The sequence below is a fragment of the Pogoniulus pusillus genome, chromosome 1 (genome assembly GCF_015220805.1).
Source record: "Pogoniulus pusillus isolate bPogPus1 chromosome 1, bPogPus1.pri, whole genome shotgun sequence".
Taxonomy (NCBI): domain Eukaryota; kingdom Metazoa; phylum Chordata; class Aves; order Piciformes; family Lybiidae; genus Pogoniulus; species Pogoniulus pusillus.
The window spans coordinates 25937958-25964409 of NC_087264.1; the positions used below are offsets into that span (position 1 = coordinate 25937958).

General features: G+C 46.5%; 3 protein-coding genes across 8 annotated transcripts in view; 1 reads left to right on the plus strand and 2 right to left on the minus strand.

Moving 5' to 3' along the window:
- DDB2 (damage specific DNA binding protein 2) overlaps nt 1–8731 on the minus strand; it is a 50189-nt gene extending 41458 nt beyond the window's left edge. Inside the window, exons 1-3 of one of the 5 annotated variants that reach the window (XM_064144955.1) lie at nt 7283–8731; nt 2943–3065; nt 1950–2103 (exon numbers count right to left, since the gene is read on the minus strand). The gene's annotated coding sequence lies outside the window, so the exon portion shown is untranslated. The remainder of the gene's footprint in view (nt 1–1949; nt 2104–2942; nt 3066–7282) is intronic. The other 4 variants (XM_064144973.1, XM_064144944.1, XM_064144991.1 and 1 more) reach the window with 4 other exon arrangements.
- ARFGAP2 (ADP ribosylation factor GTPase activating protein 2) lies at nt 8345–18065 on the plus strand. Its single transcript, XM_064144929.1, has 16 exons — nt 8345–8455; nt 8703–8821; nt 9719–9791; nt 10293–10424; nt 10508–10588; nt 11410–11512; nt 12119–12175; nt 14489–14541; nt 14953–15089; nt 15600–15731; nt 16190–16318; nt 16400–16528; nt 16890–17016; nt 17126–17216; nt 17347–17465; nt 17855–18065. The coding sequence occupies exons 1-16, from the start codon at nt 8384–8386 to the stop codon at nt 17873–17875; spliced, it is 1575 nt and encodes a 524-aa protein (XP_064000999.1). The 5' UTR covers nt 8345–8383; the 3' UTR covers nt 17876–18065.
- A 1063-nt stretch (nt 18066–19128) lies between these two features.
- The window catches only part of CSTPP1 (centriolar satellite-associated tubulin polyglutamylase complex regulator 1), an 84294-nt gene continuing 76970 nt past the window's right edge, over nt 19129–26452 (minus strand). For both annotated transcript variants that reach the window (XM_064145110.1, XM_064145121.1), the window contains exons 6-9: nt 26213–26408; nt 24576–24685; nt 21023–21086; nt 19129–20537 (exon numbers count right to left, since the gene is read on the minus strand). In XM_064145110.1, the coding sequence (XP_064001180.1) occupies nt 20357–20537; nt 21023–21086; nt 24576–24685; nt 26213–26408 (551 nt within the window). In that variant the 3' untranslated portion in view covers nt 19129–20356. The remainder of the gene's footprint in view (nt 20538–21022; nt 21087–24575; nt 24686–26212; nt 26409–26452) is intronic.

A 26452-nucleotide genomic window follows, 5' to 3' on the forward strand; every position in this document is an offset into this window, starting at 1 on the left:
AATAAAGTCTTCCCAAAAAGCAATTTGAGATCTGAGCAACAGACATTAAAGATGCCTGGCTCAAGCTATGAATTTACCTGTTATTCTAGGTCAAATAATGAAGAAATCTGTATGCCATGTAAGTAGAGATGCTGGTGTGTCAGCACTTGCATTTACCTAAAGACCCAGTCTCTGCCTTCAGTGATATGCCCCAGGTAACGTATTCTCAGTGTTGTGAAATAATTGTAAGTGTTCCACTTGCTGACACAGCTGAATAATTTGTTGCTGCTTTGTCCTAAAAAACACGAACGTGAAGAGAGTATGCCTGCCAGGCTTGTGAGAGAACAGAGACAAAACCAGTCAGGGACAGAACCTGAGATGTGCTGCAATGAATATTTACCTTGTTAGTCTGGATGTTTTCAAATAATAATACAGAGGCTTGACTTCAATTCTTCTGAGTTCTAGTCAGGCTCTAATTAGAGATGGATTTAGGTGTAGCCAGAAACTGCTATGAGGACACAAATGTCCAGTGGACAGGACCTCTGATTACAGTACAAACAATCTGAAATTTCACAGGACAAAGTCTGAGCAGACTTGTTTGTCTTAGGAAAACACACCTGATCATATGGGGCTGCTTAAAGGCTTCCAGAAACAGTGACATAGTGCAGTGAGTGAGTCCCCTAAAGGAATGCTTACACATCAGAAATTCCTGCCAAGAGCTGAAGTAGCAGGTGGGAGACAACATGGCCCATGTAGTAAAGAACTAGCTGGAGGGAGGGAAAAAAAACCACCAGCAATAAAACAAAAAAAGAAACCAACAGATCTAGTGACCCTATATTAAACTACCATCAGCATATGGCTCTGATTGAAAGTTGTCATCCAGGGCATGCTGAAAGTCTTGTGTGTGAACATGTACGCATGAACTAATTGCTGGGCCTGAATTCCAGAAGGTCAGAAAAGCCTGTGAAAAAATACAAATGTATCTCTCTGCCTGATGGGCAGCACAGGGAGAATAAAGGCACTCTGTGTGGCAAGCTTGTGCATCTATAGCTAGCAGACAATTGATTTGGTTGTGACATCTTCCTGGAAAAGAATGTCTTTAGTATCACACAAAGCTTGGATTTCCTGTTGACCATGAATTTTCAGGGAAGAGGAAGTTAAAGATTCTCTATGATGGATCACACCCATTTCCCCAAAGCAACAGCTGGGCTTGCACAAACCATTAATGATGTTTCTGCCCTGTAGGCAAAATCTGAGCTGCATAACCCACAAGACAGCTGTGTTGTGGTGGCAGCTGAGAGTTGTGGTTCGCTTCTAACTTTGTGGCACTTAAACCACCTTCTTGAGCTTGGGGCCATTGGTGCTTCAGTTTACTTTCCATTCCACTTCCCCATCTCTTGTTCTGATTGTGGCTGTTTTGCTTGGGTTCTGAGGCAGGTGCAAGTATGTGGCAATCCTGCATAAAGACCCCCACAGCTGTTACAAACTGTCCTGCCCTTTCTTTGCTCCTGCCCTATTTCCAGATCCAGCCTAAAGGCACAGGTGTGTGGAGTTCAGTTCTGCAATTTCTGCAGGTTATCCCTCACTGCAGTTCAGGCTGTGCCTGAACTTGGGCTGCCTCAGTTGCATTTCTAGAGCTCCTTAAGCATTATGCTTATGGAAAGCAGCCTGCAAAATTCTCTTCTGTTTGTGAAGTAAGCTAGTGCAGGAGTTCAAGTGGGCTCGGACACTCCACTCAGACTCGTAGGTGATCATTTCTAGGGTAAGAGCACAGAGACTGGCTGCAAACTGGGCTGAACCCTAGACAAAGCTAGAGCCACAGATTCCCTCTTGACCCATGGAAACATGCTTGGAAAATGCCCACTGCAGGATGGTGGGAAAGGTGCAAAATGAGCAAGAATAGTAGGGCTGTACAATGTGAAGTGAAGTGTCTTCAGGTGGACCTTGCACAAAACAAAGAGAAGACTTACAACCAAGTGTTGCACCACCGCATGGATCCAGGCCACAAGAAGCTGGAAAACTCGAGGCTTCAAGGGAACAAGTCTGTTTTCCAAGTGGGAGACTCTTAGAAGATTAGAGGATAATTATGAGATGATGTTTCTGGAGGAAATTATCAAATCCTTGCTGAAAGAAGGAAGAGGGCATCAGGGTAGGCTCTGTAACTGGAATAAATTCGTATGTTTTGTTGGCACATCTTAACCAAGCTGCATGACTCCGGTGAACTTTTCCAAATCAAATTTCACACATAACGAGCTCAGATGCTTTCTGCACATCCATTTTACTGGTCATGTCCTCCTGTTTTTCAGCATTCAGTAACCCTGCTTGCACAGGCTCCTGGTTTGTCAGTCTCTGAGCATCTTAAGGCTATTACAGCTGTAACTTGAGACTTCCTTTCTCAACGAGTAGCACAGTGGTGGTCAGCACTTCCCCCTTAGTGTGGGGGCTCATGATCTCTACTCTTCATTATCAGCACTTTCACTGTGTCCAACTATTTAGAGATCCTGTGGTCTTTTCGTCCCTTGGTTTCCTTTCTAACCTACCAGCTGGATGTCTTCTTCCAGGTTCTGCATTCTCTCCCTTTGAGTTCACTACCTCTTTCCTTCCTGAGTCTATTGTTCCTGCTTTCAGCAGGAGGCTGACACCAAAACAGTCACTACCCCCAGCTGTGACCATATAAGCCCTTTCTCTCAAGTTCTCCTCAGGGCTTTCCCACAGGTGCCACACAATTCCCAAGGAACGCTGCATTCACAATCCTGTAGATGTTTGTCTCCCCAGCAGCCACGCATCTGCAAACACCCGATGGCCACTTGCAGGGCTGAAGCACTGCTACCCACTCCCTCTCCACCCAAATCCCTCATAATCACTTGTTTGACAGAGGTGCTTGCAGACTCTGATAATAGGATAATTGTATGTTTTCCAAAGTGCTTCAAAGTAAACTGAACAGCTTTCTCATCTTGGCTTACCTTGACTTTTCATTAGCTCTGCCTGCCCTGCTTTCAAGGGTGACTGTCTTCTGCTTTAGGTGTGCTCCCTCTGCTTGCTGTACACGCTACAGGCAACTACAAATCTCTGGAGAGTGCGGTGATCTGCAGGAGAGAGAGACTACATGTTTGCTGGAAAATCTGGAAGGTTCATGTCATTGCAGCAAGGCCCAAAACTTTCTCTTAGATCCAGGAAACCCCTGGGCAAACCTCCCATCTCACCATGCCTTTGAGGTATACCCAAAGCCTCTCAAGTCCTGAGCACTTGCCAGGTAAATCAGATGTTACCAGACGTCTGAAAATAGGCATTTGATTATAATACTGAAAATGGAGTTAAAAAAGTGAAGCCTGAAGACACACAGATATACACACACACACTCAATGACTTTGGCTCAGGAGTAATCAGGAGCAGCATGCTCCTCTTCCCTGGCTCCACATTTCAGTTACCCTTTTCATAAAACTCCCAACAGTTTTCCCTGTCTGCCCAGCAACAGCAGCTGACACAATTAAAAGGGATAGTCCTCTCTTCTGTGTTTCACACCTTCCTAGTCCTTCCCTTAGTTCCTTCAGCAATCGTACGTGCAGGAGATCAGTTCAGCAATGCAATGACAGCACTTCAGCAGGGCTAAGGGCACGACGGACAGAGCGTGTACAAGGGACAACACGTGCAGCAGATCCATCCTTTCTGCTGCAACACAACCCCAGAATGACTCAAGCCAGCCACGACTGTGCTCTGCAGTATCTCTCAAGTTACCCATCCGCTGTGTTCCTTAATTTATACCTTCCTTCCTTCTGCTTCTGCTGGGCTTTCTCCAAACCACAACATTTGTAAGGCTGCAGTACAATTATGTAAGTTGTAAACCTGAACGAAACATTAACTCTACACACAATGTACTAGCTCCTTATCTTAGATCTTGCCAGAAGCATTGGATTCAGTGTGTGACTGCCTGCCTTGGTACTACTCTTGTTCCTAGCAAGACAGCTTTACTTTACACTCGGTCCAGCGCACTGGCAGACTGGTCACCAATGACACTCAGCTGCTTGCCTTGCATGAATCCTAGCAAATATATGGCCTTATGGGAATATGAGGCAGCTTCCTACTCTGACAGAAACCTAACCCAACCAAGGGAAAAGTTTTCTACATGATTCCTGAAACTACATGAAATTGGGTGCATCTTCTTACTCTGGGAAGGGACAAACCTGTTAAGAGCCTGTCCCTTGCTCTAGCAACAGAGTGAACACTTTCTGATTCTCTTTTACTCCCTTCCTCCATATGTGACTATGTTTGCTCTTCCCACTACTGAAAACAGCAGGATGCCCTGAAATACTGAGCAGAGTTCTCAGGGTTACTGTCTACCCCCAGGGGAAAACATGTGGATTAGTCAGTGTCTGTAAACTGTTTGGTAACAAAAAACCCAACCCAAAAATGGTGTTAGGAATTGCTGCACTTCCCAGGGCATCACTTCAGATTCCTGGTATCCCACCACTCACACCAGATTCCTGGTATCCCACCACTCACACCGTGATCCATGGGAAACTATTTCTCCCATTTAACGTTGGGGTACTTCACTGATTTGCTGTCTCCCTTTCCTAATCTTCTAATTCAGCAAAACCATGAGGCCATTGGGCCTAAGCAGAAGAGTAGAACTCAGCCATCTCATCTCAATCTTGCACAGCTCTTTCACTCACAAATAGTGGAAAGAAAGCAAGGCCTTGGCTTCCCTCTGCCACTCGGCTTTTGGACAGACTACCAGACAAACACTTTCTCTTCCCTTTGGCTCCGACCTGCAAGTGCTGCAGATTTCATCTGCATCACAGCACTTCACTCACAGGTCCATCCAGCTCTCTTTCATAATAACCTCATGCCCTCAAACAAGACTTACATACTGGAAAAGTATCCTCAGTGGTATGGTAGACTCCAAATCAAGCCTGGTCACTATGCTTTGCTTTCTTTTGATCTCTTGGATGATGCTGAAGACTATCTTTTACAGACAGAGGTAGGTAATAGCAAAGCAATCTCTTATCAGGGGGTTATAGGGCTCAGGATCTGGCGTTACAGGAATGAGGAAAGAGGCAGATGTCAGATGTGATGTAGATGGACAGGGAAGATGAGGGCCAGAAAGCAGGGTGCCAGTTTGGAGCTCAGAAATTCAGCACCAAGGCATATGAGATGCAAAAGAAAGAGATGCAGAAAATAGCAAGCACTGCAGAGTGACAGCACATGCTCACAGGGAACAGGCAGCAGCAGGAGGTCTTTCCTGTACTGACAAAGGCAACCAAAAGAAGCTATTTCTCTGGCCAGCAGCATGCTTTTCCTGCTCCTTTTATGTAAAACTGATTGACAGGATCAGCAGCAGCCTTGCCAGGACTTGGTGCAACCAGCATGGACTGGAAGGCCTGCAAGGGACCCAGCTGTGGTAGGGAAGTTTGAGTAACCCTGTTGTAGCAAGTCTGCACTGTGAACAAAAGCTCTGCACCCTCCACGGAGGAGAAGAGCCTGCACTGCTTCTTCCCACGTCTCCTAGCACAGACAGGCAGTGGCACAGTGTGGCACTGACCTACTGGCCTCTGAGGCTGCCTTGGCTCTTTCTGGGCACATGCCATTTTTCTTTCACAAGCCCCAACTAGGGCAACAGCAGCATGAACAGACTCTGTCCATCCTAACCCCTATGCAACATCTCCATCATACAGCCAAACACACATCTGGGGATACAGCACCATGCCACAGATGGTAGCAAGGCAGACACAGGTAACTCAGGCCAAGATTACTCAAACCAGCATGAACACTACCACTCCCAATGCACACACATTGCCTGAACTTGCTCCTCTAAACGAGATGTAGTTTACACAGCCTCCACCCTGCCACTGCAACTCCCACCCCTGTCCTTCTGTCTAGCTGCACCTGTCATATCCCTGAGTGCACCAACAGGCTGTAATCATCCTGAATAGCCTCACCTAGGGCCTCTATTCACAGGTGTGGTGTTTCATTTAAGCTCAGCTCAGAGCTACCCCTCCCTGTCTGAGCTAAATTAGAGGACTAAAGGTTTTCAGCTATTCTTTGCTGATCTTGGCTTCTACGCTGATTCACCAGATTGATCCTAACCTGCCTTGCCCTGCCTTGCTGCCACAGACAGGTCTAGCAATGGCTGGGTCTGACCTTGACCTGTGGATCAAAATCCCAGTTTGATTGCGGACTAACTCATCACCATGAGCTCACCTGGCTATGTCAATTCCTGGTCAAACCTGGCTACTATCCTTGCTCAAGCCATCACAGCTGATGAGGGCCCAGGCCTCACCAGGGAACACCCCTCTCACAGATCTCCATTTCTTAAGGTGCAGCCAGCCCTTGTTGCACTCTGATGTCAGCTATCCTGGTGTGACTGACAGGCCAGCTGCACCATGAATGGCTTTAGGGAACTCAAGTAGTGTAAAAATAGCTGTGAGGGAAAAGCTATCTTTACTTCTACCTGAACTGATTCCCCAATATAGTTTGTGTAATCCTAGAAATGGGCATGTAGGCACAATTAAGGTAGTGGCATAAGAGCAACAGACACTAGGGGCTACTTAAGACAAGACTGCTGACAAGAATAAGCCCTGGCAGGCTAGATCAGGCTTCACTACCTAGTTCATAAATTCATCTCAGAGTAGCTTCAATCAGATATGTCAGCCAGAAGCCACTCATTTTACTGTAAAGCAATGGGCTTCCTAGATCAGATTTCACTCTTATCACATAGTTTAAGGTTTGCTGGTTCCCACAATGTAAGATTGAATACCTCAGCTAAATCTGCACCAGGTTTCTGCAACTTCCCCCTCCCAACTCAGTTGTTCCTGGTTGTAGTCGTCCCAGCACTATGTGGATCTAAGAACGTGGGTCCTAAAATCATACTGCAATGAATTCTGCAGTCCACCTTACAGATCTGTGGGAAATGTGGAAACGAGTCAAAGGAAAGCCTTTGAATTTCAAATGAAAGCTGTATTGCTCAGATATTAGAACACTTAACTTTCTCCTTTAGTGACAAGTTGATGCTGCTGAGCAACCTCCCTTTGAAGGTAAGGAAATCTCACAGTCCATCTCGGCAATACTACACTACTGATTGGCTTTTGCTACTGTTGCCCTTGGGCACCTCTCGCTGCTTTGTGACCTTTTCCTTTTCCTTTTGGCCAAAGCATTAAACAGGCCACTGACTTGATTTTCAACCCAAATATTTTCCTATTTTTCTTGCATTTTAATTTTCTAGTCCATTCCCTGACGTTTCCAGGCAAGCGATATAGCACTTTAAGGCCCTGACACCATCTTTGGTCCAAACTATCAACTTCCCTACCTTGATTACTGCAGAGAACTAGGCTATGCTGATTGCTGCTCTTGAGAAGTCTCCAGAAGAATAAGTAACTTCCAAGTGTGATAAAGAGGAGCACGATTGGTGTCCGGAGGAAAGAAAAAGGGCGTGTGGGGAAGATGTGTGCTCCTGGCACGGAGAATTGCGCGGGAAGCGGCGGGGTTCTTGCTGCGCTTGCGCGGGGCGGCGGCGGCGGCAGGGCCGGGAGGACGCACGGAGGAGGGCACCGGCGGTGACCGGAGGGCGCCGGCGCGGGGGGCGCTCTGGCGTAGCAAGAATTTTAGGGACTTGTTTGCATACTTGATACATATGCATGACCTGAGTGTGCAAGTGTGACGGGATGGCGTGCGCTGGTTGTACGGCGAGGAGGAGGGCAGAGTCCCTTTGTGCTCACCGCTGCTTGCTTCCGCTTTGACAAATAAATGTTATGTGTCTTTGGTGGATTGGTTTGTGCCTGAGATCATTTACAACACAAGTGTACCTGTGCTAGCGTACCAGGCCTACTGGCCTGAGGTCCAGCTGCTGCAGCTTACGAAGTCTCCGAGCTCTCTCCTTAAGCAGCAGCTTCCCAAGCCAGGTATCGCCTTCCTCCTATTCCACAGAGCTTCTCTATGTCAACGCTGGCTGCAGCCCCTCTGGAGGAAGGGCACAGCTGGTAACGCTGGAGAGCGCCGCGGCTTCGTGCCGTCTTTGTGACAGGCTGAAGGGATATCGTGCGCGGGCGGAGCTAGCGGGAATCCTCAGCATGGAGAGGTTCACGTTCAGGCTCAGAGAACGACACCGTGAAACCCGAGAAGCGGCAAGGTCGACAGGCCGAGGCAGCGGCCGGGGTAGTGACGGAGCCAGCGCGGAAGAGGAGGCCTGAGCCGAAAGGCTGAGTCTCGGCTGCAGGGCCCGCTCCCGGCGAGCAGCCGCTCCCGGCGAGCAGCCCCACCCGCCGCGCGCCCCCGGCAGCAGCTGAGCCCCGCGGGCAGCCGTCCGCAGGCTGGCGTGGGCCCAGGCGGCACCCGTACTGCGGCCCGACTCCTGCGCCAACTGAGCCCCACCGCCACCCGTCGCCGCAGTGGTGTGTGGGAAGGAGAGATCATGGCGGCGGAGCCCAGCAAGACGGAGATTCAGACTCTCTTCAAGCGGCTTCGAGCGGTGCCGGCAAACAAGGTAGCAGCGGAACTTCGCTGGGCGACCTCCCTCGACGGGTTGTTTCCTTGCGTCTGATCTGGGGCTAGGCCTGGCTGGACGCCGGGCCGCCCTGTGGCAATGGGGTGGCCGGGCAGGGGGGTTCTGAAGTACAGGGAAGTCAAGGGAGGGCTCGAGTTACAGGCAACGAGGGCGCCTTATTGCATCAGGGGGTGGGAAAACGGCAGAGCTGCCGCCTCAGTTCAGTCGTCCTTTGTGTTTCCTTTAGTCGTGCTTCGACTGCGGCGCGAAGAACCCGAGCTGGGCCAGCATCACTTACGGGGTGTTCCTGTGCATTGACTGTTCCGGCGTACACAGGTCCCTGGGCGTGCACCTCAGCTTCATCAGGTGCGTGGGGCCTGGCAGCGTGCGCGGCGAGGAGTTCGGTCGTGGGGGGACCACCGGGCAGGCCCCGAGCAGCCGCGCCTCTCTAGCGCGCTAGGACGCAGGGACTCGGCTAGAGAGAAGCTTCATCATGGGGTGTTTGCCTCGGCTCTTAGGCGGTTTGCTTGCTGGAGGTTTTAGGTTACTCAGCTCTTCCAGGTCGGTGGAAGATTGACAGGTTACTTTTGCTAACCTTGTGTGGATGCCCAGTTTTAGAAACAGAGAGTGTGGTTTGTGAGTCTCACCAGGAGAGCAACAAATGGAAGTGTTGCAGTGCTAAGCAAGGCAGAAGGAGGAATGTTAATTCATCTTCTGTGTATTAGTCTAGTGAGGAAGGAGGTGTTAGATTTGCAGTCTCCTCATTTTCAGTGCTTGTGAAAACTAACATTTAAAAGCCCAAAACTTTGAGCTCTACTTACTCAGAGAGATGTTGAGTAACTGGTATGAGACATGCTCTGTCACCTAGCTGTACTTGGTTGTTTTCCCAGTTGCTCTGTCACGTGTTCTGGCCTAATCTGTGGGGCAGGCTGAATATGAAACTTGTGCTGACATCACAAATAGAATGAAAGTTGTTGGCTGAAGTTCTGCCCTGTTAAGCAACACAAGTGAGAGGTCCTCTAAGTTGGGACACTGTTATTTGGTGTTAAGCTGGAGCTGTTGTGTGTTTAGTTTTGTTGTTTTTTTCCTCACTGTAAGTTCAGTTAATTTCTTATGGGAGCAAACAAGCTACCAAAACCTTCCTTCCCTGTTTGCCTCCTGTACTCTAGAATACTGGTGGGATATCATCTGACCATGCTAGCTCTAGCTTTTCCATTTAGCATGCCTGCACATTATTAATAGAAATAATTTGTTTTCACACAGGTCCACAGAGTTGGATTCTAACTGGAACTGGTTCCAGCTAAGGTGTATGCAAGTGGGCAGCAATGCCAATGCGGTGAGGAGCCTCTGTAGGCCTTTTGCCTGCTCTCCCTCTGGCTAATCCGTTTTTTTTTTCTTGTCTCCTTCCTCTGTATGAATTTCTGTGTACCAACCTCTTTTTTGAAAGCATTTCATGATGGGAGGTGTTTGTTAGGTGTGCCTGGCAGTCAAACTGTGAGCTCTGAACATACTGCTTTCTGATACACAGATTTGTTGTTCCCTTATGTCTCACATATGATCAGCACAGTCTTAAAGGAAGGGGGTTAGTTACACTGATTAGTTTAAAAGCAAATGCACTGTGACTCAGAAGCACCCAAATGTGGAGGACAAGGATACTGTTTTTAGCCCTTTGGGGTCTCAAGCTTCTTGGGGAAAGCTGATCAATTAATGGTTGCTTCATGCTGTGTGCTCAGTAAAGCACCTGTCTCTGGGAAACTTTTTTCTGTTGAGTTAGAGTTATGTTTAATGCCTGAGTATGATGTAGCAGTCAGGAGACTGAATATTCTTCTCTTTTCAGACTGCTTTCTTCTGCCAGCATGGCTGCACTACTACAGATGCCAATGCTAAGTATAATAGTCGAGCTGCCCAGATGTACAGGGAGAAGATCCGGCAGCTGGCAAGTTCTGCCATGGCCAAGTATGGCACTGAGGTAAGTCTGAGCAGCTCTGTTAGATGTGTAGCTCTGGATGCTGGAACTTGTAAGTTATCTTTGTTTCCCTCTCCTATATTCAGCTGCTTATAGATGGACTGAGTGGAGTCCCTGGGCACTCTCCTGACAAGAGTGATGCTGATTTCTTCATGGAGCACACACAGGTGAGAGTGTTTAAACCAGACAGCTTCACGAGCTCTCAAATAGCCAGCTGTTCAGGCAGGACAGTCCCACTTGGTTTGGAAGGACTCTTTTTAAGTTGTATACTTGTTCAGTACTAACATGGAAGTATTAAGATTCAGTCATCATGCTGGAACATAGTCATGGACCCAAACAGTCACTCATGTGGCTTGTAATATTCATGTCTTTTGTTCAAGACTGTCTCTTTATTCAAGAAATATTCAGAGCTACCATTACTCCCTGGAAAACCTTTGGGGAGCTGCATTAAAGCATAGTCTTTTTGTACAGTTAAAACAGGGACTGTCTGTTGCTTTGAATTTCTGGTTTAGTCAGCTTTTCAATGTGCAGACCCTTGTGAAGTGAAGCAACCAATTGCACGATGCTGGGCAGACTTTCTTAAGTGAATAGAGTAACATGAGAATTTGCTATATGGAAATAAAGCTAGTGAAAGCAGTGATTATTTCTTATTCAGGGAAACTCACATTTTTTTCTCCCAGGTTTAAAGTTATCTCTTTTAACTTGAAATCTTTGCAATAGCCAACTCTGATACTACTGTCAGGTGATGCTGTCATTGCTCCTGGCCTTCTATTCAGCATAGCTTCTGGGGTGTTTTTCTTTCATTTTCGTCCCTGCTAAGGGGATGTGGACTTGGTTGTATGTTATCTTCAATGAAGGCATAGTCTGGAGTTTGGAACACATTTCTTTTGGCCTAAAATTGAATAAAGATCTCTAAACCTGAAGTAAGTTCAGGATTGGTGGGGTCATTCATCTTCTGCAAATCACTGGAATGAACATCTCCTTGTAGTCTCCCAGCACCTGGGATATAGCAGATGCCAGCCAGAATCCTGCACAGTCTTCCTCAGAGGTGGAAGAAGCAGCCAAGTCATCGGAAGGCAGTGAAGTGTCAAGTGAGTTCACTACTGAGTAATTTTCCCCAAAACCTGACTTAATTTGCAGGAACATACACTTCTGTACCACAGATGAAAGGGCTGAGCTTCATATTTGGTTCAGGTTTGAAGGAGTGGAAGCTCTGCTGTTTAAATTAGTGGACACTTCTAAAAACACCACTCTCCATTCTCAGCTTTTCCTGAAACGCACACAAAGCTGTGTTTGGGGTTAGCCACCCCATTGCCTTGCTTCCAGACATTGTTTTTTTTTAAGGCTCCCTTCTATTTGGTGGGTCTGGAAATGACTTGCAAATATAAAGCAAAATCTGTTCCTAGGGTGAACGACAAGGAAACCAAGGATCTGGAGGCATAGCTGTAATTTGAAACAGCTTTGTTTATTCCCCTGCAGAGTGTTTGCCGCCTTCTAATGTGTTTTGAACACTGCAGAGGGAATAACTTGTTCTGTGGAGACACTGTGCTTGAGAAATGACATGTTTCAAAGTAAATTTGCTTATTTGGGGTGAGGGCAGAGGACATACGAGACATGCTGAGGAACTGTGAACACACTGAAAAGAAAGAAGCTGGAGAATCTCTGCTCAATATTCTTTTCTGATTTTGTGCCCACAGGTTCCAGCCAGGGCCCCTCTACTGATATGTTGAGCACATCTCCTAAAGCTACTCTAGGTAAGTACTCTTTGCTATCTCTTGGGTCAGTCATACATGCCTGCTGTTTAGTGGAGCTGGAACTGATGAGCCAATTTCCATATTGACTCTTGAAGGAACTCATCTTCCTGTGGAGCCAGTACTCAGCATCTCCCTAACCCCCAACACAAAGCTACAGTTTGCTGGAGATGTCTCCTATTTTGGATGATTGAGTTGAAAGCTATTGCTTTCCCAAAAGCTTGTTTTCATTTTTGATCTTTGGACAAAACTTGCCATTTGCATATGTACAACTTGGCTGATGTAGGCCATGTGGCTGTGATGTTCATTTTTTGGTTTGGAGGTGTTGGATTGGCTTTTCCCCAGAAGATTTGCAGGCAAATTAATTTTTAGCTTCTAGGGAAACACTATCTGATTTCTTTTCCTGATGTTACTGTTCTGACTGCACACAGGAGCTGAAGCTTCTTTCCTTATTGAGTGTGCTGCTAGCTGTCCTGGTCTCACCCCAGCTGGCAGCTAAGCACCACGCAGCTGCTTCCTCACTCCCCCTCATGGTGGGGATGGGGAGGTGAATTGGAAGCATAAAAGTGAGAAGATTTTGGGGTTGAGGTAAAGATAATAAGTAAAGCAAAAGCCACAAGCAAAGCAAGATAAGGAATTTGTCCATTGCTTCCTGTTGGCAGGCAGGTATTCAGCCATCCCCAGGAAAGCAGGGTTCCTTCATGCAGAACAGTTACTTGGGAAGACTAACACCATAACTCTGGACTTCCCCAGCTCCTTCCTTCTTCTCCCAGCTTTATATGCTGAGCATGATGTCATACAGTATGAAATATCTCTTTGGTAGGTTGGGGTCATGTGTCCTGACTCTCTTTCCTCTCAGCTTCTTGTGCACCCCCAGCCTACTTGGTGGTGAGGTGGGGTGAAGAGCACGAAAGGCCTTGACTGTGCGTAAGCACTGCTTAGCAGTAATGAAAACATCCCTGAGTTAGCAACGCTGTTTTGAGCACAAATCCAAAATACAGCCTGATATAACTAACTACTATGGAAAAAAAAAGACTGTCCCAATCAAAACCAACATGCTGTCCTGCAGTGGGTGAAAACCAACACACTAGCCCACCATTCTGGTGGAAACCCTCTGTCCTCAAGTGTCTGTTCATTCCCTGTGTTTTATGTCTCTTCTTTAGACATGTCCATGTGTCTATCAACACAAGGGTCTGCTCCTGCCAGAGGTAACTGGCTAACAGCTGGCCTGTGCTGGCTGCTTGTGACAACTCTGCCTGTCCCTTCTGTGATTCTGCCTTCACCTCTTTAGCTTCCTGTGCTTGGAGGGAGAGAATGAGCCAAAGCTTATGTGCATAGTATTGGGATCTAAAGCAGCCATTCCATATCTGGAAGGGGATCTTACTAACATTTCTGTTAAATGTTTCCTAATGGTAATAAATAATGTAAAAAACAAAACCCAAACTCCAAGTCAAACGTTAGGAACAGCAAGCTGCAAAAGCCTTAGATTGTGGGAATGCTATGCATCTCCCTATTTCAGAGACTTAGGGTTAGACTAAGATGCAGGAAAGGCTGTCAAGAACGATCTGAAGTATGGGTTGACAGAAGTCATGTGAATGTAGAAAGTAAGGAGACACTTCTGTGAAAAAAAGGTAAACAAGGAATAGGGGCAATAAAATATTTTAGAGCTACATGTTAGAAGCTACAAAATGTTCTGGCAGCCCCTTTCTGTTTGCTTTGTTTTTACTTCTCAGGCATCTGCTGCTTAGCTGGAACCATGGCTGGTTTAATAAATGTAGCTTGCTTCATGCCCTCAGAATGACAGGTTCCAGGTACCAAGTGTTAGGGAACCTGTTGCTTTTACAGCTCACTGCACTTTAGGTCCATTTTGTCATTGGTCTTTTCATGCAAACATCACTTTAGGGTTCTTGTTTCTTTGTCTTCAAGGCGTTAGTGCGGCACTGACCATTATGGCTCTGAAGCTGCATTTTCATGGATTTATGTATGGAATAAATCTAGTTGTTCTCTAGCTACCCTGATCCGTACCTGGATAGGGTCAGCAGCTGCATGACACTTGGAGGAGCTATTTAAAGGTCTTAATTTGCTTAAGTTCCTCCAGCAACAGATATGCTGCTCTAGGCCACCAGCGTGCAATTACAGAGCTACTAAGTGCATCTTTCTTGACTGGGTGAACTCACCCAGGCTTCTGATGTGAAGCTGCATGGTGTGCTCTGGACTTTATGGCAGCGGGACTGTGGTGGATGTTTGTGTGGGTTGCTGACTAATTTTGGCTTCTTAATTCACTTCTGCTTATTTGCTGCTTTGGTCCTCCTGCAGAACTCAAATCCTCCCTCATTGGAAAGAAGAAACCAGGAGCTACCAAGAAAGGGGTATGTCTGAGAACTTGTTTTATGGAGAGGAGGTAGAACACATCTCATGTTAATGCCATCCTTTCCCTGGACCTTGCTTTCTGCTGCATCCTGAGAGATCCTTTTGGGGCAAGAAGAACTGTGATTGTATCACTACTTACTTTGGAAGATAGCTTGTATATTAGGTTTTGGAATTGTTACTCATTATGCTCTGAAGTGTATGTGGCTGATACCTTAGCACTGGCCTCTGGTGAGGTAACTTTTGGGTGTTCTTCCTTACTGTGTTGCAGGCTCTATTGGTTCTGTAGGTTGTGACTACACAGGGAGACCAAAGGAATGATTTGTGCAGCAGAGAGTAGGATTATGGCTTTCTTCTATGTTGAATGATCTAGACTGAAAAAAAATCACCATTTTTTGTTTTTCTTTTTCAAGTTGGGTGCAAAAAAAGGTCTTGGAGCCCAGAAAGTGAGCAGGCAGAGCTTCAGTGAGATTGAGAGGCAAGCCCAGGTGGCAGAACAGCTGAGGGAGCAACAGGCAGCGGAGTCCAGGAAACAAGCTGAGGAGTCCATGTAAGTGCCCTCTTTGGACTGAATACCTTGCATACGTGAGGCAGAAGTAATACAAGATTAATGCTGTTGACTCTGGGACACCTAATGTGAGTAGAGAACTTTCTGCAGAATAGAATGAACAGTAGCTGTCAGCCAGTGGAGGGCTTACAGCAGGGCACAAGTTTCACTGCCAGATTTTATTTGAATTATCATCCCTGGAAGAGTTGAAGGAGCAGATACGGAACTATTTTCTGGTTTTGTTGATGACTGGACAGGACTGAAAAAGACAAAGGCTGAAGTGAGTAGGACGTTCTCTGTGGAGGTGGGGTGTGAAATGCTTAGAGTGAGGAATTAATGCTTAGCCAAAAATCAGTTGAATCCAAGTGGGGGTGATATGGGAAGACAAGTAACTTCTATGTAAGGAAAGGGCTGTTTTGATGGGTTGTCAGGCTTACTTTCCCCCTGGCTCCTCCATAGCACAGGCAGCAGGGAGAGTAATGAGTTGGTACCCACCATATCTTTCTCCTTTAGAGTCACTTCAATGCGACTGGCTTATCAGGAACTGCAGCTTGACCGGAAGAAGGAAGAGAAGAAACTTCAGAATCTTGAAGGGAAGAAACGTGAACAAGCAGAGAGGCTGGGCATGGGCTTGGTGTCCAGAAGGTACTTGGCTGTGGATGACATGGGATAGAACGGTGACTTTGGAAGCACCCTGCTCTGTAAAAGCTTGTTGAGGGCAGTAGCTTGCTGCTCTTCTAACAGATAAAGTGGTAATACATAGTCCACTATGTCCAAAAGTGCTTCAGGCCCCAGAAGGAATAAGCACTCTGTTCAGAGGTTCTAGTTCTCATTTGAGCCTTTCCAAAGATGTATGTGGCCTACCACTGCCTAACCCTGACAAATATGCCCCTGCAGAATACTTCCCTTCAAGGTAGTTGTGAGACTTCCAAGTCAGGATAAGCTAGGTAAGTAGTGAAAGGAGCAGGCATCCTACAGCTCTCCCATGAGGCTTGGCAGCACCTGCACTGCCTATGAAGATGAGATTCAGTTTTGAGGCAGACTGGTGGTGGGAGCTGGATGCTGTCAAACCCATAGGCCCTGACTGCCTCTTTCTTTGTTAGTTCTGTTTCACACTCTGTGATGTCTGAAATGCAAGTCATTGAGCAGGAGACACCACTGGCTGCAAAATCTTCCCGCTCCCAACTGGATTTGTTTGAAGATGCTGGAGGTTTCACATCTGGACCGCCCAAGTAAGACTTTTCTTCAGTGTGGTCTTTGGCTGATTCTTGACTTCAGGGTCTGGCCTAAATTATTTATTTCTTAATACCTAGGTACAAATACAGTCCCTTTTCATTTGATGATGCATTTGGCTCACGATGGGAAGGAGACTCTTCATGGGGAGTGGACAAAGAGGAGGAACCTGAGGTGACCATTTCCAGTGTTCGGCCAGTTTCAGAGAGGTAAAGCGCCTGCCACTGGTACTGTACCTTTCTTGTGCATGGGACAAAGGGATAGGTCTAGGACTCTGGGAGAGACATGCTGCAGTGTTATGACAGGAACCTCATGACACAGAAAATAACTTGCATAGATGAGCCCAAGGGAAAGGGCCTTCAGTATAAGAGGCTTAGGCATTTCTTCTGCCTGTTGTGTCCTTAAGTTTGGCAAAGACTTTATGGTCATCAAGTGTAGGCTGTCCTGAGGTGGGGAGAGAACCCTGATGGTAGCTAGCATTTGACAGTTTGTGGCTTTCCTTTGATCATAGGAGGTCTGCTTTTTTACTGCATTGGTGAGCTTGAATGGATATATCTCCTCTTTCCTCAGACCCACCAGCAGGCGGGAGACAGAGAACAGGACATCTGTTGTGGAATCCAATGAAGCTCGGCAGAAGTTTGCAGGGGCTAAAGCGATCTCTTCAGATATGTTCTTTGGCCGGGAGGCAGATGCTGAGGTAGATACATTCTGCAGTACAGTTCTGGCTTCATCTCCTCCTGTTTGTTCTGGGCCTGCTTTATTCCCTTCCTTTTCTAACCTTTTTTTGGTTATGTTTTCTGCTGCAGTATGAAGCCAGGTCTCGACTACAGCAGCTCTCAGGCAGCAGTGCCATCAGCTCTGCAGACCTCTTTGGAGAGGCTGAGAATGTGCACTCAGGTTTGTGAGCACTCAGTGGGTTAAGGAAGGGGGCAGCTTTGGAATACATTGACTACATTGACTTAGTGGGGTCTTGGGGTGCTCTCTAGAGCTGGGGAGACTTCAGGCTAACTCTTACTGGTTCTTACAGGTGGTGTGTCAATTGGAAATGTCCTACCTGCAGCTGACATTGCACAGTTCAAACAAGGAGTTAAATCAGTTGCTGGCAAGATGGCTGTCCTAGCCAACGGGGTGATGAACTCTATCCAGGTGAGCTTACACTATGGCACCTTCAGACAGGCTATTGCTCAGGAAAGTTTCACCATATCCTGGCTTCTGCTGGATTTATCTCTATCCTCTCAAATTTCATGGAGAGTCCCAAGTGAAGACTTGGTCTTTTGTAGCTGATGACTACATTACAGTAGTTGAGCAATTGCAGGTGACCAGTGAAATCTTCTTGGCCAGTCTTCTTTGCCTGCTGCACAGGACACCTTGTCATGTCAGATAAGCCTCCCACAAATCCCAGGTAGCACTTAAAAGTTAAGGCTTCAGTATAGATCTGTATGGCATCTCAAGTTCAAACACCCCAAGACCTTGCTATCTGTTTCTGGAGTTCACCTGAAATATTGGAACAGGGTGTCTTTGTGTTTTCTCCCCAGGATCGTTATGGCTCATATTGATGACCCAGGGACTACAACTCAGAAGGAAGCCAGCAGCAAGAGGCACTGATGCCACTTTTGCCTGGAGTCAACTGTGCAGAATTGTCTTTGTCTGGGATGTGGGGGGAGGGGTGTCAGGACATGGCTGTGCCTAGGATGCTTTCTGAGTATCTCTGGATTCTACTCTATTAAAATTCATTGTGCCCTCATACCCACTGCTATCTCCTAGCCAGTGGAGACAAGCCTTCTTACAGGGGTAACCACACTGCTGGAAAAGATAATGGCAGAGACTCCTAGGCTGCCCTCATTAGTGCTTCTTTCTTTCCTGGCCCCTATACCTTAGATCAAATGACAGAGGAAAGGAGAACACTGTTGTTCAGAACATCATGTTACTTGGTGCCCATGGACACAACTGGTTCTTGGTTCTGCACAGTGCTTTCAATCCACGGTGCTGTGCAGTGTTCTTTATTTGCAGGATCTGACTTCTACCATGAGATAATCCTTTTTACTGTCTTGTAAACCAGCATATATTGATGCAGGAGGAAAAAAAGTGAAAATTTGGTTTTTTTAGCTTTCTATTATATCAGCAGCAAAAAAAAACGCCCAGGTAAAGAAATACTGTAAAGATATTTACTACATCCCTGGTTATTATGTAGCCTGGCTCTGGACAAAAGTCAAAGCATTGAGCCTGTGATTTGGCCATGAGTTGAACTTCTAAACCACAGCAGTGAGTGAGGACTCTGTTTATTCCAGTTCAAGATGGCTATCTGGTCCTGACTCTGGTTTTAACAAGAATGTTTTTCTTTTCCTCAATCTACTGCAGTGAGGGCAGGGTAATAAGAAAATGGGACAAAGGGGCTAGTTCCACACTAGCTACTAGCAGTAAGATAGACTAGAGGTTTTGCAAAGTGTCTGTCAGCATCCTTTATGGGGCTTCCACAGCCTTCAGTGCTTCTGTCCTATGGTACTTGCAGGGTTACAGGGAGAGTACCAGTGCCACTGCAGTGAGACAGGAAGGGGACCAAGGGGCAGGCCTTCCTCTAGCTTTTTCCCCAGTACTTTGGGTTGCACTGTAACAGTACCCATAGCAGAGCCAGGGTGACAAGAGCCTGGGGATGCCCAAGCCTTTCGGAGAGCCAATACCTCCCCTCGCCATGGTGAGAGTCTGGGGCTCCTCAGAAGGCAGCTAGGACCTGTGGATACCACTGTGGCCTTCCCTGAGCAGCTTTCTGGAGAGGGGCCACGGTGGCCCAGAAGACCCCAGAGGCAAGCAGTGGCATTGTGCAGTGTGCTTTATTGTTGGGCTGGCACTCGCTGGGGGGGGGAGAGAAAGTGCATGGAGGAAGCACATCAATAAATAAGGTAACTTACAATAAATAGTTCCTCCCACCTCCACACTTGGGACTTTGGTACAGACTCAGCAGCAGTTATGGGATTAATCTCAAAATAGCTCCAGCATGTGTTATGGCTGCTTGGCTTAGGGCTGCTACAAGCTTTGGGTTACCAGCTCTTGGTAGCCCACACTGCATTTTATGGGCAAAATACAGGCTTCCAAAGAAATTGAAGTTCCCTGGGAAGTGACTAGTCTAAGCAAGTTGTAGCACAGAAGCTGGATTAGGCAGTTTTCAGAGTGATGGAGGCCAAACTACTGAGTGAGTTATCACAAATACAATGAGATGCTACCCATGCTATGATGCTACATACATGCTGTTTATGAAATAACATACACAGGACTTGTTTGATAACTGCTGCTTTGCCCCCTCACTGCTTTAGCCTAGCCAAGCCCAGCCCTCTATGCCTGCAAGCCTTATCACCCATGGCTGAGGGATTTAAATACTTTCTTTTGAAACTGGCTTTTCCAAATGATGGAAGCACTGGAATGCCTCACAGAAGGCACCTTGCAGTCCAGCTGATTGCTTTGGCAAGTGGGAGAGAAAGCAGAGATAAGCAGCATGGCAATAGCCCAGCCCTTCTTTCCTAGGAACCTGAGGAGTTTCTTTACCTTTGATTGTATGCAGGTGCAGCTTTGCTGGGAATAATTATAAAGAAGCATAAGTGCAGAGCTGCTGCTGGCTATTTAACTGCTCTATTATCTAGGCCAAGTCTGAACACAGCTATACAACAGAACACTGGCAAGCAGCCTGCGCTAGCACTCCCACTACCTGCTGAACCTCGAGGGAGAAACCCGATCAGAGTATACTCAAGTGGAGGCAGAGCTGGTATGTCTTACTTGGCCAGCAGAGGGTAGCATAGTTCTGTAGCTGGACATAGCTTCTGTAGAGGAACTATTCCTGGTTCAATTTAGAGCTGGGAAAAAAGGTAAGAGTTCGTTCTGGGAATAGATGAGTCGACCTGACAGCGGGGACTGGCACAGCCACACACACATACACGGGTGACGTAGACAGGACCCACCGTCAGAGCAGATGCTCTGAGAGGAGATGCTGTTCCTCCAGTGGGTTCTGCAGAAACTGAAGTTGGGAGCAGTGTTCACCCTCACAACCTTCAGTTTTCTGAAGAGTCTGTCTCTTCATTGGAGCCTTCGCTCTCAGCATCCATTTTTCGCCGATGGTGTAGAGGTTTCCAGGGAGAGTTCATCCTGGGCGAGTTACGAACAGGCAAATTCACTGTGTCCCCACTCGAGCTGGTGGGACTGGAGACACAAAGCCCTGAAACCTGAGCCACCCTGAAAGAGAAAAGACGTAAATGATAGGCAGCCTAACGGTCATCTCCAACCTTCTCTATGGCAGATTTGGAGCCAACCTGGGAGGAGAACTGACACAGGCATAGCAACTTGCACTGGAGCCTACCACACTCACTGCAAGTTTTGCTTCCTCTTTTTTAAATCTTTCTTCTGGGTTAATTCTGTATCCTCCAACACTTAAGTTTTCTCCATCAAAAACAAATTTTCCATGTTCATTAAGAGACTGCTGCTTCCTTGACCTCTCTCGAAGGCACACTTTTCCCCTCTGTTTCTGAAGCCTTTTCTAAAGGGTTTGTTAGCTGCACCAAAGCGCCCCAAAGAAAGAGGCCATTTCTGCTCAGGCTGCTCTGTTAGCTGCTCTGTTGTTTCATAGTAGAGCAAAGGATTAGGGATAGTAATTTACCAAAGTCTTAGCATGCCACTTCTAATCTGTTGCTTTACCTCCTACTTCAGGCACATCCACTTACAATTTCTCAAGTTCCTGATCCATGGTAGGGTCCAGAAACAAGTCTCCTTTATCTGGCAAAGCCCCTTGAAAAAATACAGAAGGAAGTATCAGAGCAGAGCTAGGCTGTTCATTCTTAGAGAAAAGCACTCACACTGCAGCAGCAAAACCTGCCCTATAAGACTGAGAAGACTCCCTTAGAAAAATGGACACTGAATGTTGAGGGTCATGAACCGACAGAGAATCATGATTCCTATTCGCTGTCCTTCACACAGGCTCTACCTGAACTCAGGCTGAGAGGTGCATTCAGTAGTATCACCTCTTGGAGAACTTGAAGAGCCCTAAAGATTGTATAGTGAATGGAAACTGCCAAACTACTGAGCACTGTCAGTTAGCTTTGGACTTCTGCTAAATGCCTTACATAGTCACCAGTCCCAGATCCTACAGGAACAGACAGGTTGTCTGTGCAAGAGCCTGAAACATGCACTGCACCGCTCAGGTGGATACTTCCATGCCACTTGTCTCTCCTAAGCTACACTGAGCTTGCAGATCAGAACACAGATGCAAGGCTACGTCTCTCCTTGCAATTCAAGAACATCAGGCCTGGCTCTGGTGCACATTAAGCCTGTAGAAGTAAGTATGGATGGACTGTGCTCTAGCTATGGCATTGCTTGCTGTCTGGGTGAGTGTGGTACCCTCTCCCAGCATAAAGTCAGCATACTCCTTTTCACCTTTGAAACTCTGTTAGGACAAAGGACTAGAACAGTTGGTTCATCCTTGCCAACCCCTGAAAGGACACTGGCACCTCAGGAAGGGCCCAGAAAGGAAGATGATACTCTTAGGAAAGCCATCCTTTCTAATTCTGCAACAAACTCCTCCTTGTACAAAGAGTTGGAGAGTCCAAGAGAGCTACAAGGATGATTGTGGGACTTGAACATCTCTCCTCTGAAGAAAGACTGAAAGAACTGGGGCTGTTTATCCTGGAGAAGAGAAGGCTGAGTGGGGATTTTATCAACACCTATAAATAACTGAGGGGTGGATGTCAAGATGACTGTGCAAGGCTCTTTTCAGTGGTGCCCAGTCATAGGACAAGGAACAGCAGGTAGAAGCTAGAACAGAGGAAGTTCCACCTCAACAGAAGGAGGCACTTTTTCACAGTGAGGGTGATGGAGCACGGGAACAGGCTGCCTAGAGAGGTTCTGGAGTCGGCTTCTCTGGAGACTTTCGAAACCAGCACAGATGTGTTCCTGTGCAGCCTACCCCAGGTGATCCTACTTTAGCAGGGGGGGTTGGACTCAATGATCTCCAGAGGACCCTTCCAATCCCTAACATTCTGTGGTTCTGTGATCATGGGAGGTGTGATCAGCCAGCACAGAGATGGCAGGACTTGACTACTGCAGCCTCAATAGTGCTGCTGCACACCGGGTCAAAAAAATATCACTTAGTAGTCTGACCAACAGCACAGTGAGGAATACTCTTTGTTTTTCAGGATACCTAGGTGCTACGCTCAGTACTCTTGTGAAAGGCCTTTGTACTCTCTGTGGTGATACAAATCTGGTTTCTGACCCTGGCACCTTGCTTCTGAAGGGCTGGAGAGCCACCTGTCTCACACAGGCAAGCTGGCAGAGGTCATCAAAAACATGGCAATGAATGCCTAAAGGTTTACATCAGAACTGACTTCTTTGAGTCCTGGTGTTCTCCTCCTGCAAATGAACAGGAAAGCCTGGCACTGTAACACAGCATGTCAGGAAGTCCACTGAAGTGCCCCAGCCTGCTCCCTTTCATGGCCTCAATTCTGCATTTTCAGAATGCACAGTGAGGTCTCTAGGGCACAAGAACTACTTGAGGGAGTCAGTAAATAACACTCAGAGGATTCAACTCTGACACTGGAGTTTGGCTGCAGATTCCAGTGTGCCTGACAAACTCATCCGTGCTGCCCCAGCTTGAACAAGCCACTCTAATCCCTACCCCTGTTCCATCAGGGGGGCTGCCGGCTTTGTGAGAAGGAAGGTATCCTGACCAAACCCTTCTCTGCCTGAAACTGCCCTTGCTGAAGGGCTTTTGGGAGCTTGTGATCCCCTACAAACCAAACCCTATTGAATTCATCATTCAGAAAAGATTAAAAGCCACCAGGAGAAGAATCCTCCTTTCCTTGCCAAGAAGCTAGCACCTGTCAGACTTGTGGCTGCTGCTCCTCCTCTGAGAGGCCTCCTCAGCAGGTTGGCAGAGGGCCAGGGGATGGGCCTACATCAATGGAAATGAAAACTCAGACACTTTGTAGATGGCACAATGGAAACTATGGGCAGGATATTATTTCTGCTCATCTGTTTTCTTTGCATTCAACTAGATGTGGATTTGGTAGAGCAAAGTTAAAGAAGAGTTTGCTTGCTGCAATCCAGGCATCACATTCCCCTGTGCTTCCTATGGCTGTTTGCAGAGGGGATTGCAGGTCTGTATTCACACACCCTTTATGCACAGTCTCCACAGGACTGGGCAAGCAGCCCTGACCCAGAGGAGCATTAGCATCTTCAATGGTTTGCTGTAGGGTTCAGCCACATTTACTCTACTATGACAGACACCTGTGTAAAGAACAAGCCCTCAAGGCTGGGTACACCTTTTCACTGAGATCTGTTTTTGTAATATAGGGACTAGCAGATACTCAAGTCCAGAAAGAGAGAGGATACCTACCCAAAGACACAGAAAGCCTACTCTTAATGGCCTGAGTGGAGATGAGTGAAGATAAAAGTTTGGGCCTCCATACTCTTAAACACAACTCCTGGATACAGCCTTGTCAAACACAACAGCTAACTTCTGTTCCCTTTTGCAAGAAAAGGAAGAGCATGACAAAGGCATGTGGGGACAGTGTGGAATCGTGAGCCTGAATTACATATAGATTACATACTGTCCTTTTCCAATGCAACACTTTACTTCCTTCCTCTAGAATATACACGGAAATCAGCAGTGAGCTGCTGCTTAATCACCTTTCTGGTTGCCACAACAGTCTAGTACAGAACTTTGTAGCCATTTGCGTTTTATGATACCATCAGTTTTTCTGCAGGCCATAGATCTAGCAAGATCTTGAGGGATGAGGGGAAAGAGCTGGGAGAGACTTCGAGTCTTTGAGCCAAGGCGGCAGCAGGAGTTTTCCATTAGGTGTGCCTCCTTGTAAATGAAAGCAGTTATTTAAAATCTGTGAGTGTTTGAAGGGCTCAAACATGGGATGGATGACTTCAATTCGATACCTTTGACAGCAGTCAGCCACCTTACTTGTCTTCTGATGACTGCTCCCCAACCTTTCAAGCAAAACATGTTAAAATGATAGTTCTGCTAAAACGATCAGCTATTGAAGAGGTAAAATATTGCTATCTTAGGGCAGAACTTTGTATCTAATTTTATCCTTGAATAAGCTTCACAGCTTCAAGCAGACAGTCAGGTACAGTGTTATTGTTTGAAAGTTTAATCCATCAGCAAAAAGATGAACAACTTTCCCTCTATTCCTAACAATGCAAAATCTGGGGCATAGAGAGGAAATTCCATAGAATTGAAGAATGAAAGTCTAGAGCTGTACCACTCACCTAGGGCTCTGTTGATCCCCTGATCCTTTGCAAGTGCCATAAGGAATCCATAGAAGGTCAATCTCTGTACACTGCTCAACATTTCCTTCACAAGAGCAGAAGGTGGACAGCTAGGAGAAGAGAGACAAAGATGTCATCTTATCTTTGAATTTTTTTTTTTTTTGACATGACCTAGCTCAAACTGGAGAGTTAAACCTTTTCATCTGTTCCAACACTTTCAATTTGCCCTAGTGGAGTTTAAAACAAATAGCCACCAGCTTCCTATTTAGCAGTTACATCTGCTCCCTATTTGCTAAGCACTATGTTTGAGCTGTGGTGCATCCCTAGGTGTGAGTAATTTTATCTCCATTTCAAAACAGAAAGAAAAATTTAGATTTGCTCAGAGGCATACACATCCCACACCTAGTGTATTCTTTCAAAACTCAGCTGGGAAGTACTTTATTTAAGGAGACAATAAGCTTCTATGAGGTTTGGTATGTTGTTGTAACCCTTTTATCAGGGATAGACACACTGGGAGCAGGAAAACCTCTCCAAAAATAGCCAAATATGTCAGAAACCAGTATTTAGAAGGGGACCAAACTGACATGTGCCCTTCTTATACTCACTTTAACCCTGACTTCTAAGCAATATTATCATAGTGATCCTTGCTCTTGACTAATAATCCTTAGAAAATGTAATGCAAAATAAAACTGCCTCATAAAGACAAAGTGTTGAATAGTCAGTGGTGTAGTGGCACCCCTGGGAGATGCAGGTGTGAGCTGATGACCCTTCAGGCAAAGCCTGGCTGACTACTGAGCTACTGGCAATGGTTTCCCTCTCAGTGCTGTAAAAAGTCTAACATACCAGAAGAACTCACAGTAGCCTTCCCATCTGAAGCTCTCATGACATACAGGGAATGCAGACCTTTTGTTCTTTAAAACAAGAAGTCCTTGCATGTGCATGCTTAGGTATCTATAGCACTGGTCGGCAGTTTAGCAGGAATTTTGTGGATCACATATTTGGATTCAGGACCCTGAAGCAGGAATCAGGTGTAATTTGTTTCTTTAGTCTTTGTGTGGGTCTAGCCCTTGACATTCTAGCAGAGCATGTGCTCACTACCTGCAAGAAACTCTGAATAAATTGTCTGTCAACGCCATGCAATTGGGTCTGGTATTGAACTACCCCCTGCTGAACTAAGGATAGACTTGTGCCTGGGATCTATATCTAGAGACCAGCTCCACCACAGGCTCGAGTACAAACTAGCAGTGTGATCTAGACTAGGTGCTAAGGCTTTAAATTCCATCCAACCCAATGGGCCTTTCCTGTGCTTCAGTACCCAAGAACACAGCTGCATTTCTTTGTCTCCTCTAGCTAACTCACAATGGTAGATTGACCTCTCCTTCATTACAGTGTCAGTCCAGAAGTGAGAAGGAAAACTGTTCAAATCAGCTCAAATCCTATGTTTCTTAGGTCTATGAAACTGCACCTTAGAAGAATTAAAGTGTTTTTTCCTATGATTTCTCCCTTGACACTTCTCCAACGAGATCTATTTGGGAGTTATAGCTTGTTCCAAATGCTGTATTTCATCACAGCTCCAAGCTTACAAAGTATGTCCACAGACACAGACTTCATATCTGTGTCTTGGATTCAGTTCATACCTGTATTTTGATCTGTCACACAAGGACTCTACGCACTGGTAGAAGAGAGAGGCCTCTACTCCGTCAAGTGGACTAGAGTCATTTGGGGGCTGGCGCTGCCTGTGTTGCCCAGAAGATGATGTCGGCACTATAACAGTATTTGGACTCTTGCCAGACAGCAGACCTTGATAAATGGCAGCCACGCTTTCCAAGAACTCTGAAAAAACAGAAAGTGACTTAAAACTACTGACTACAACCAGC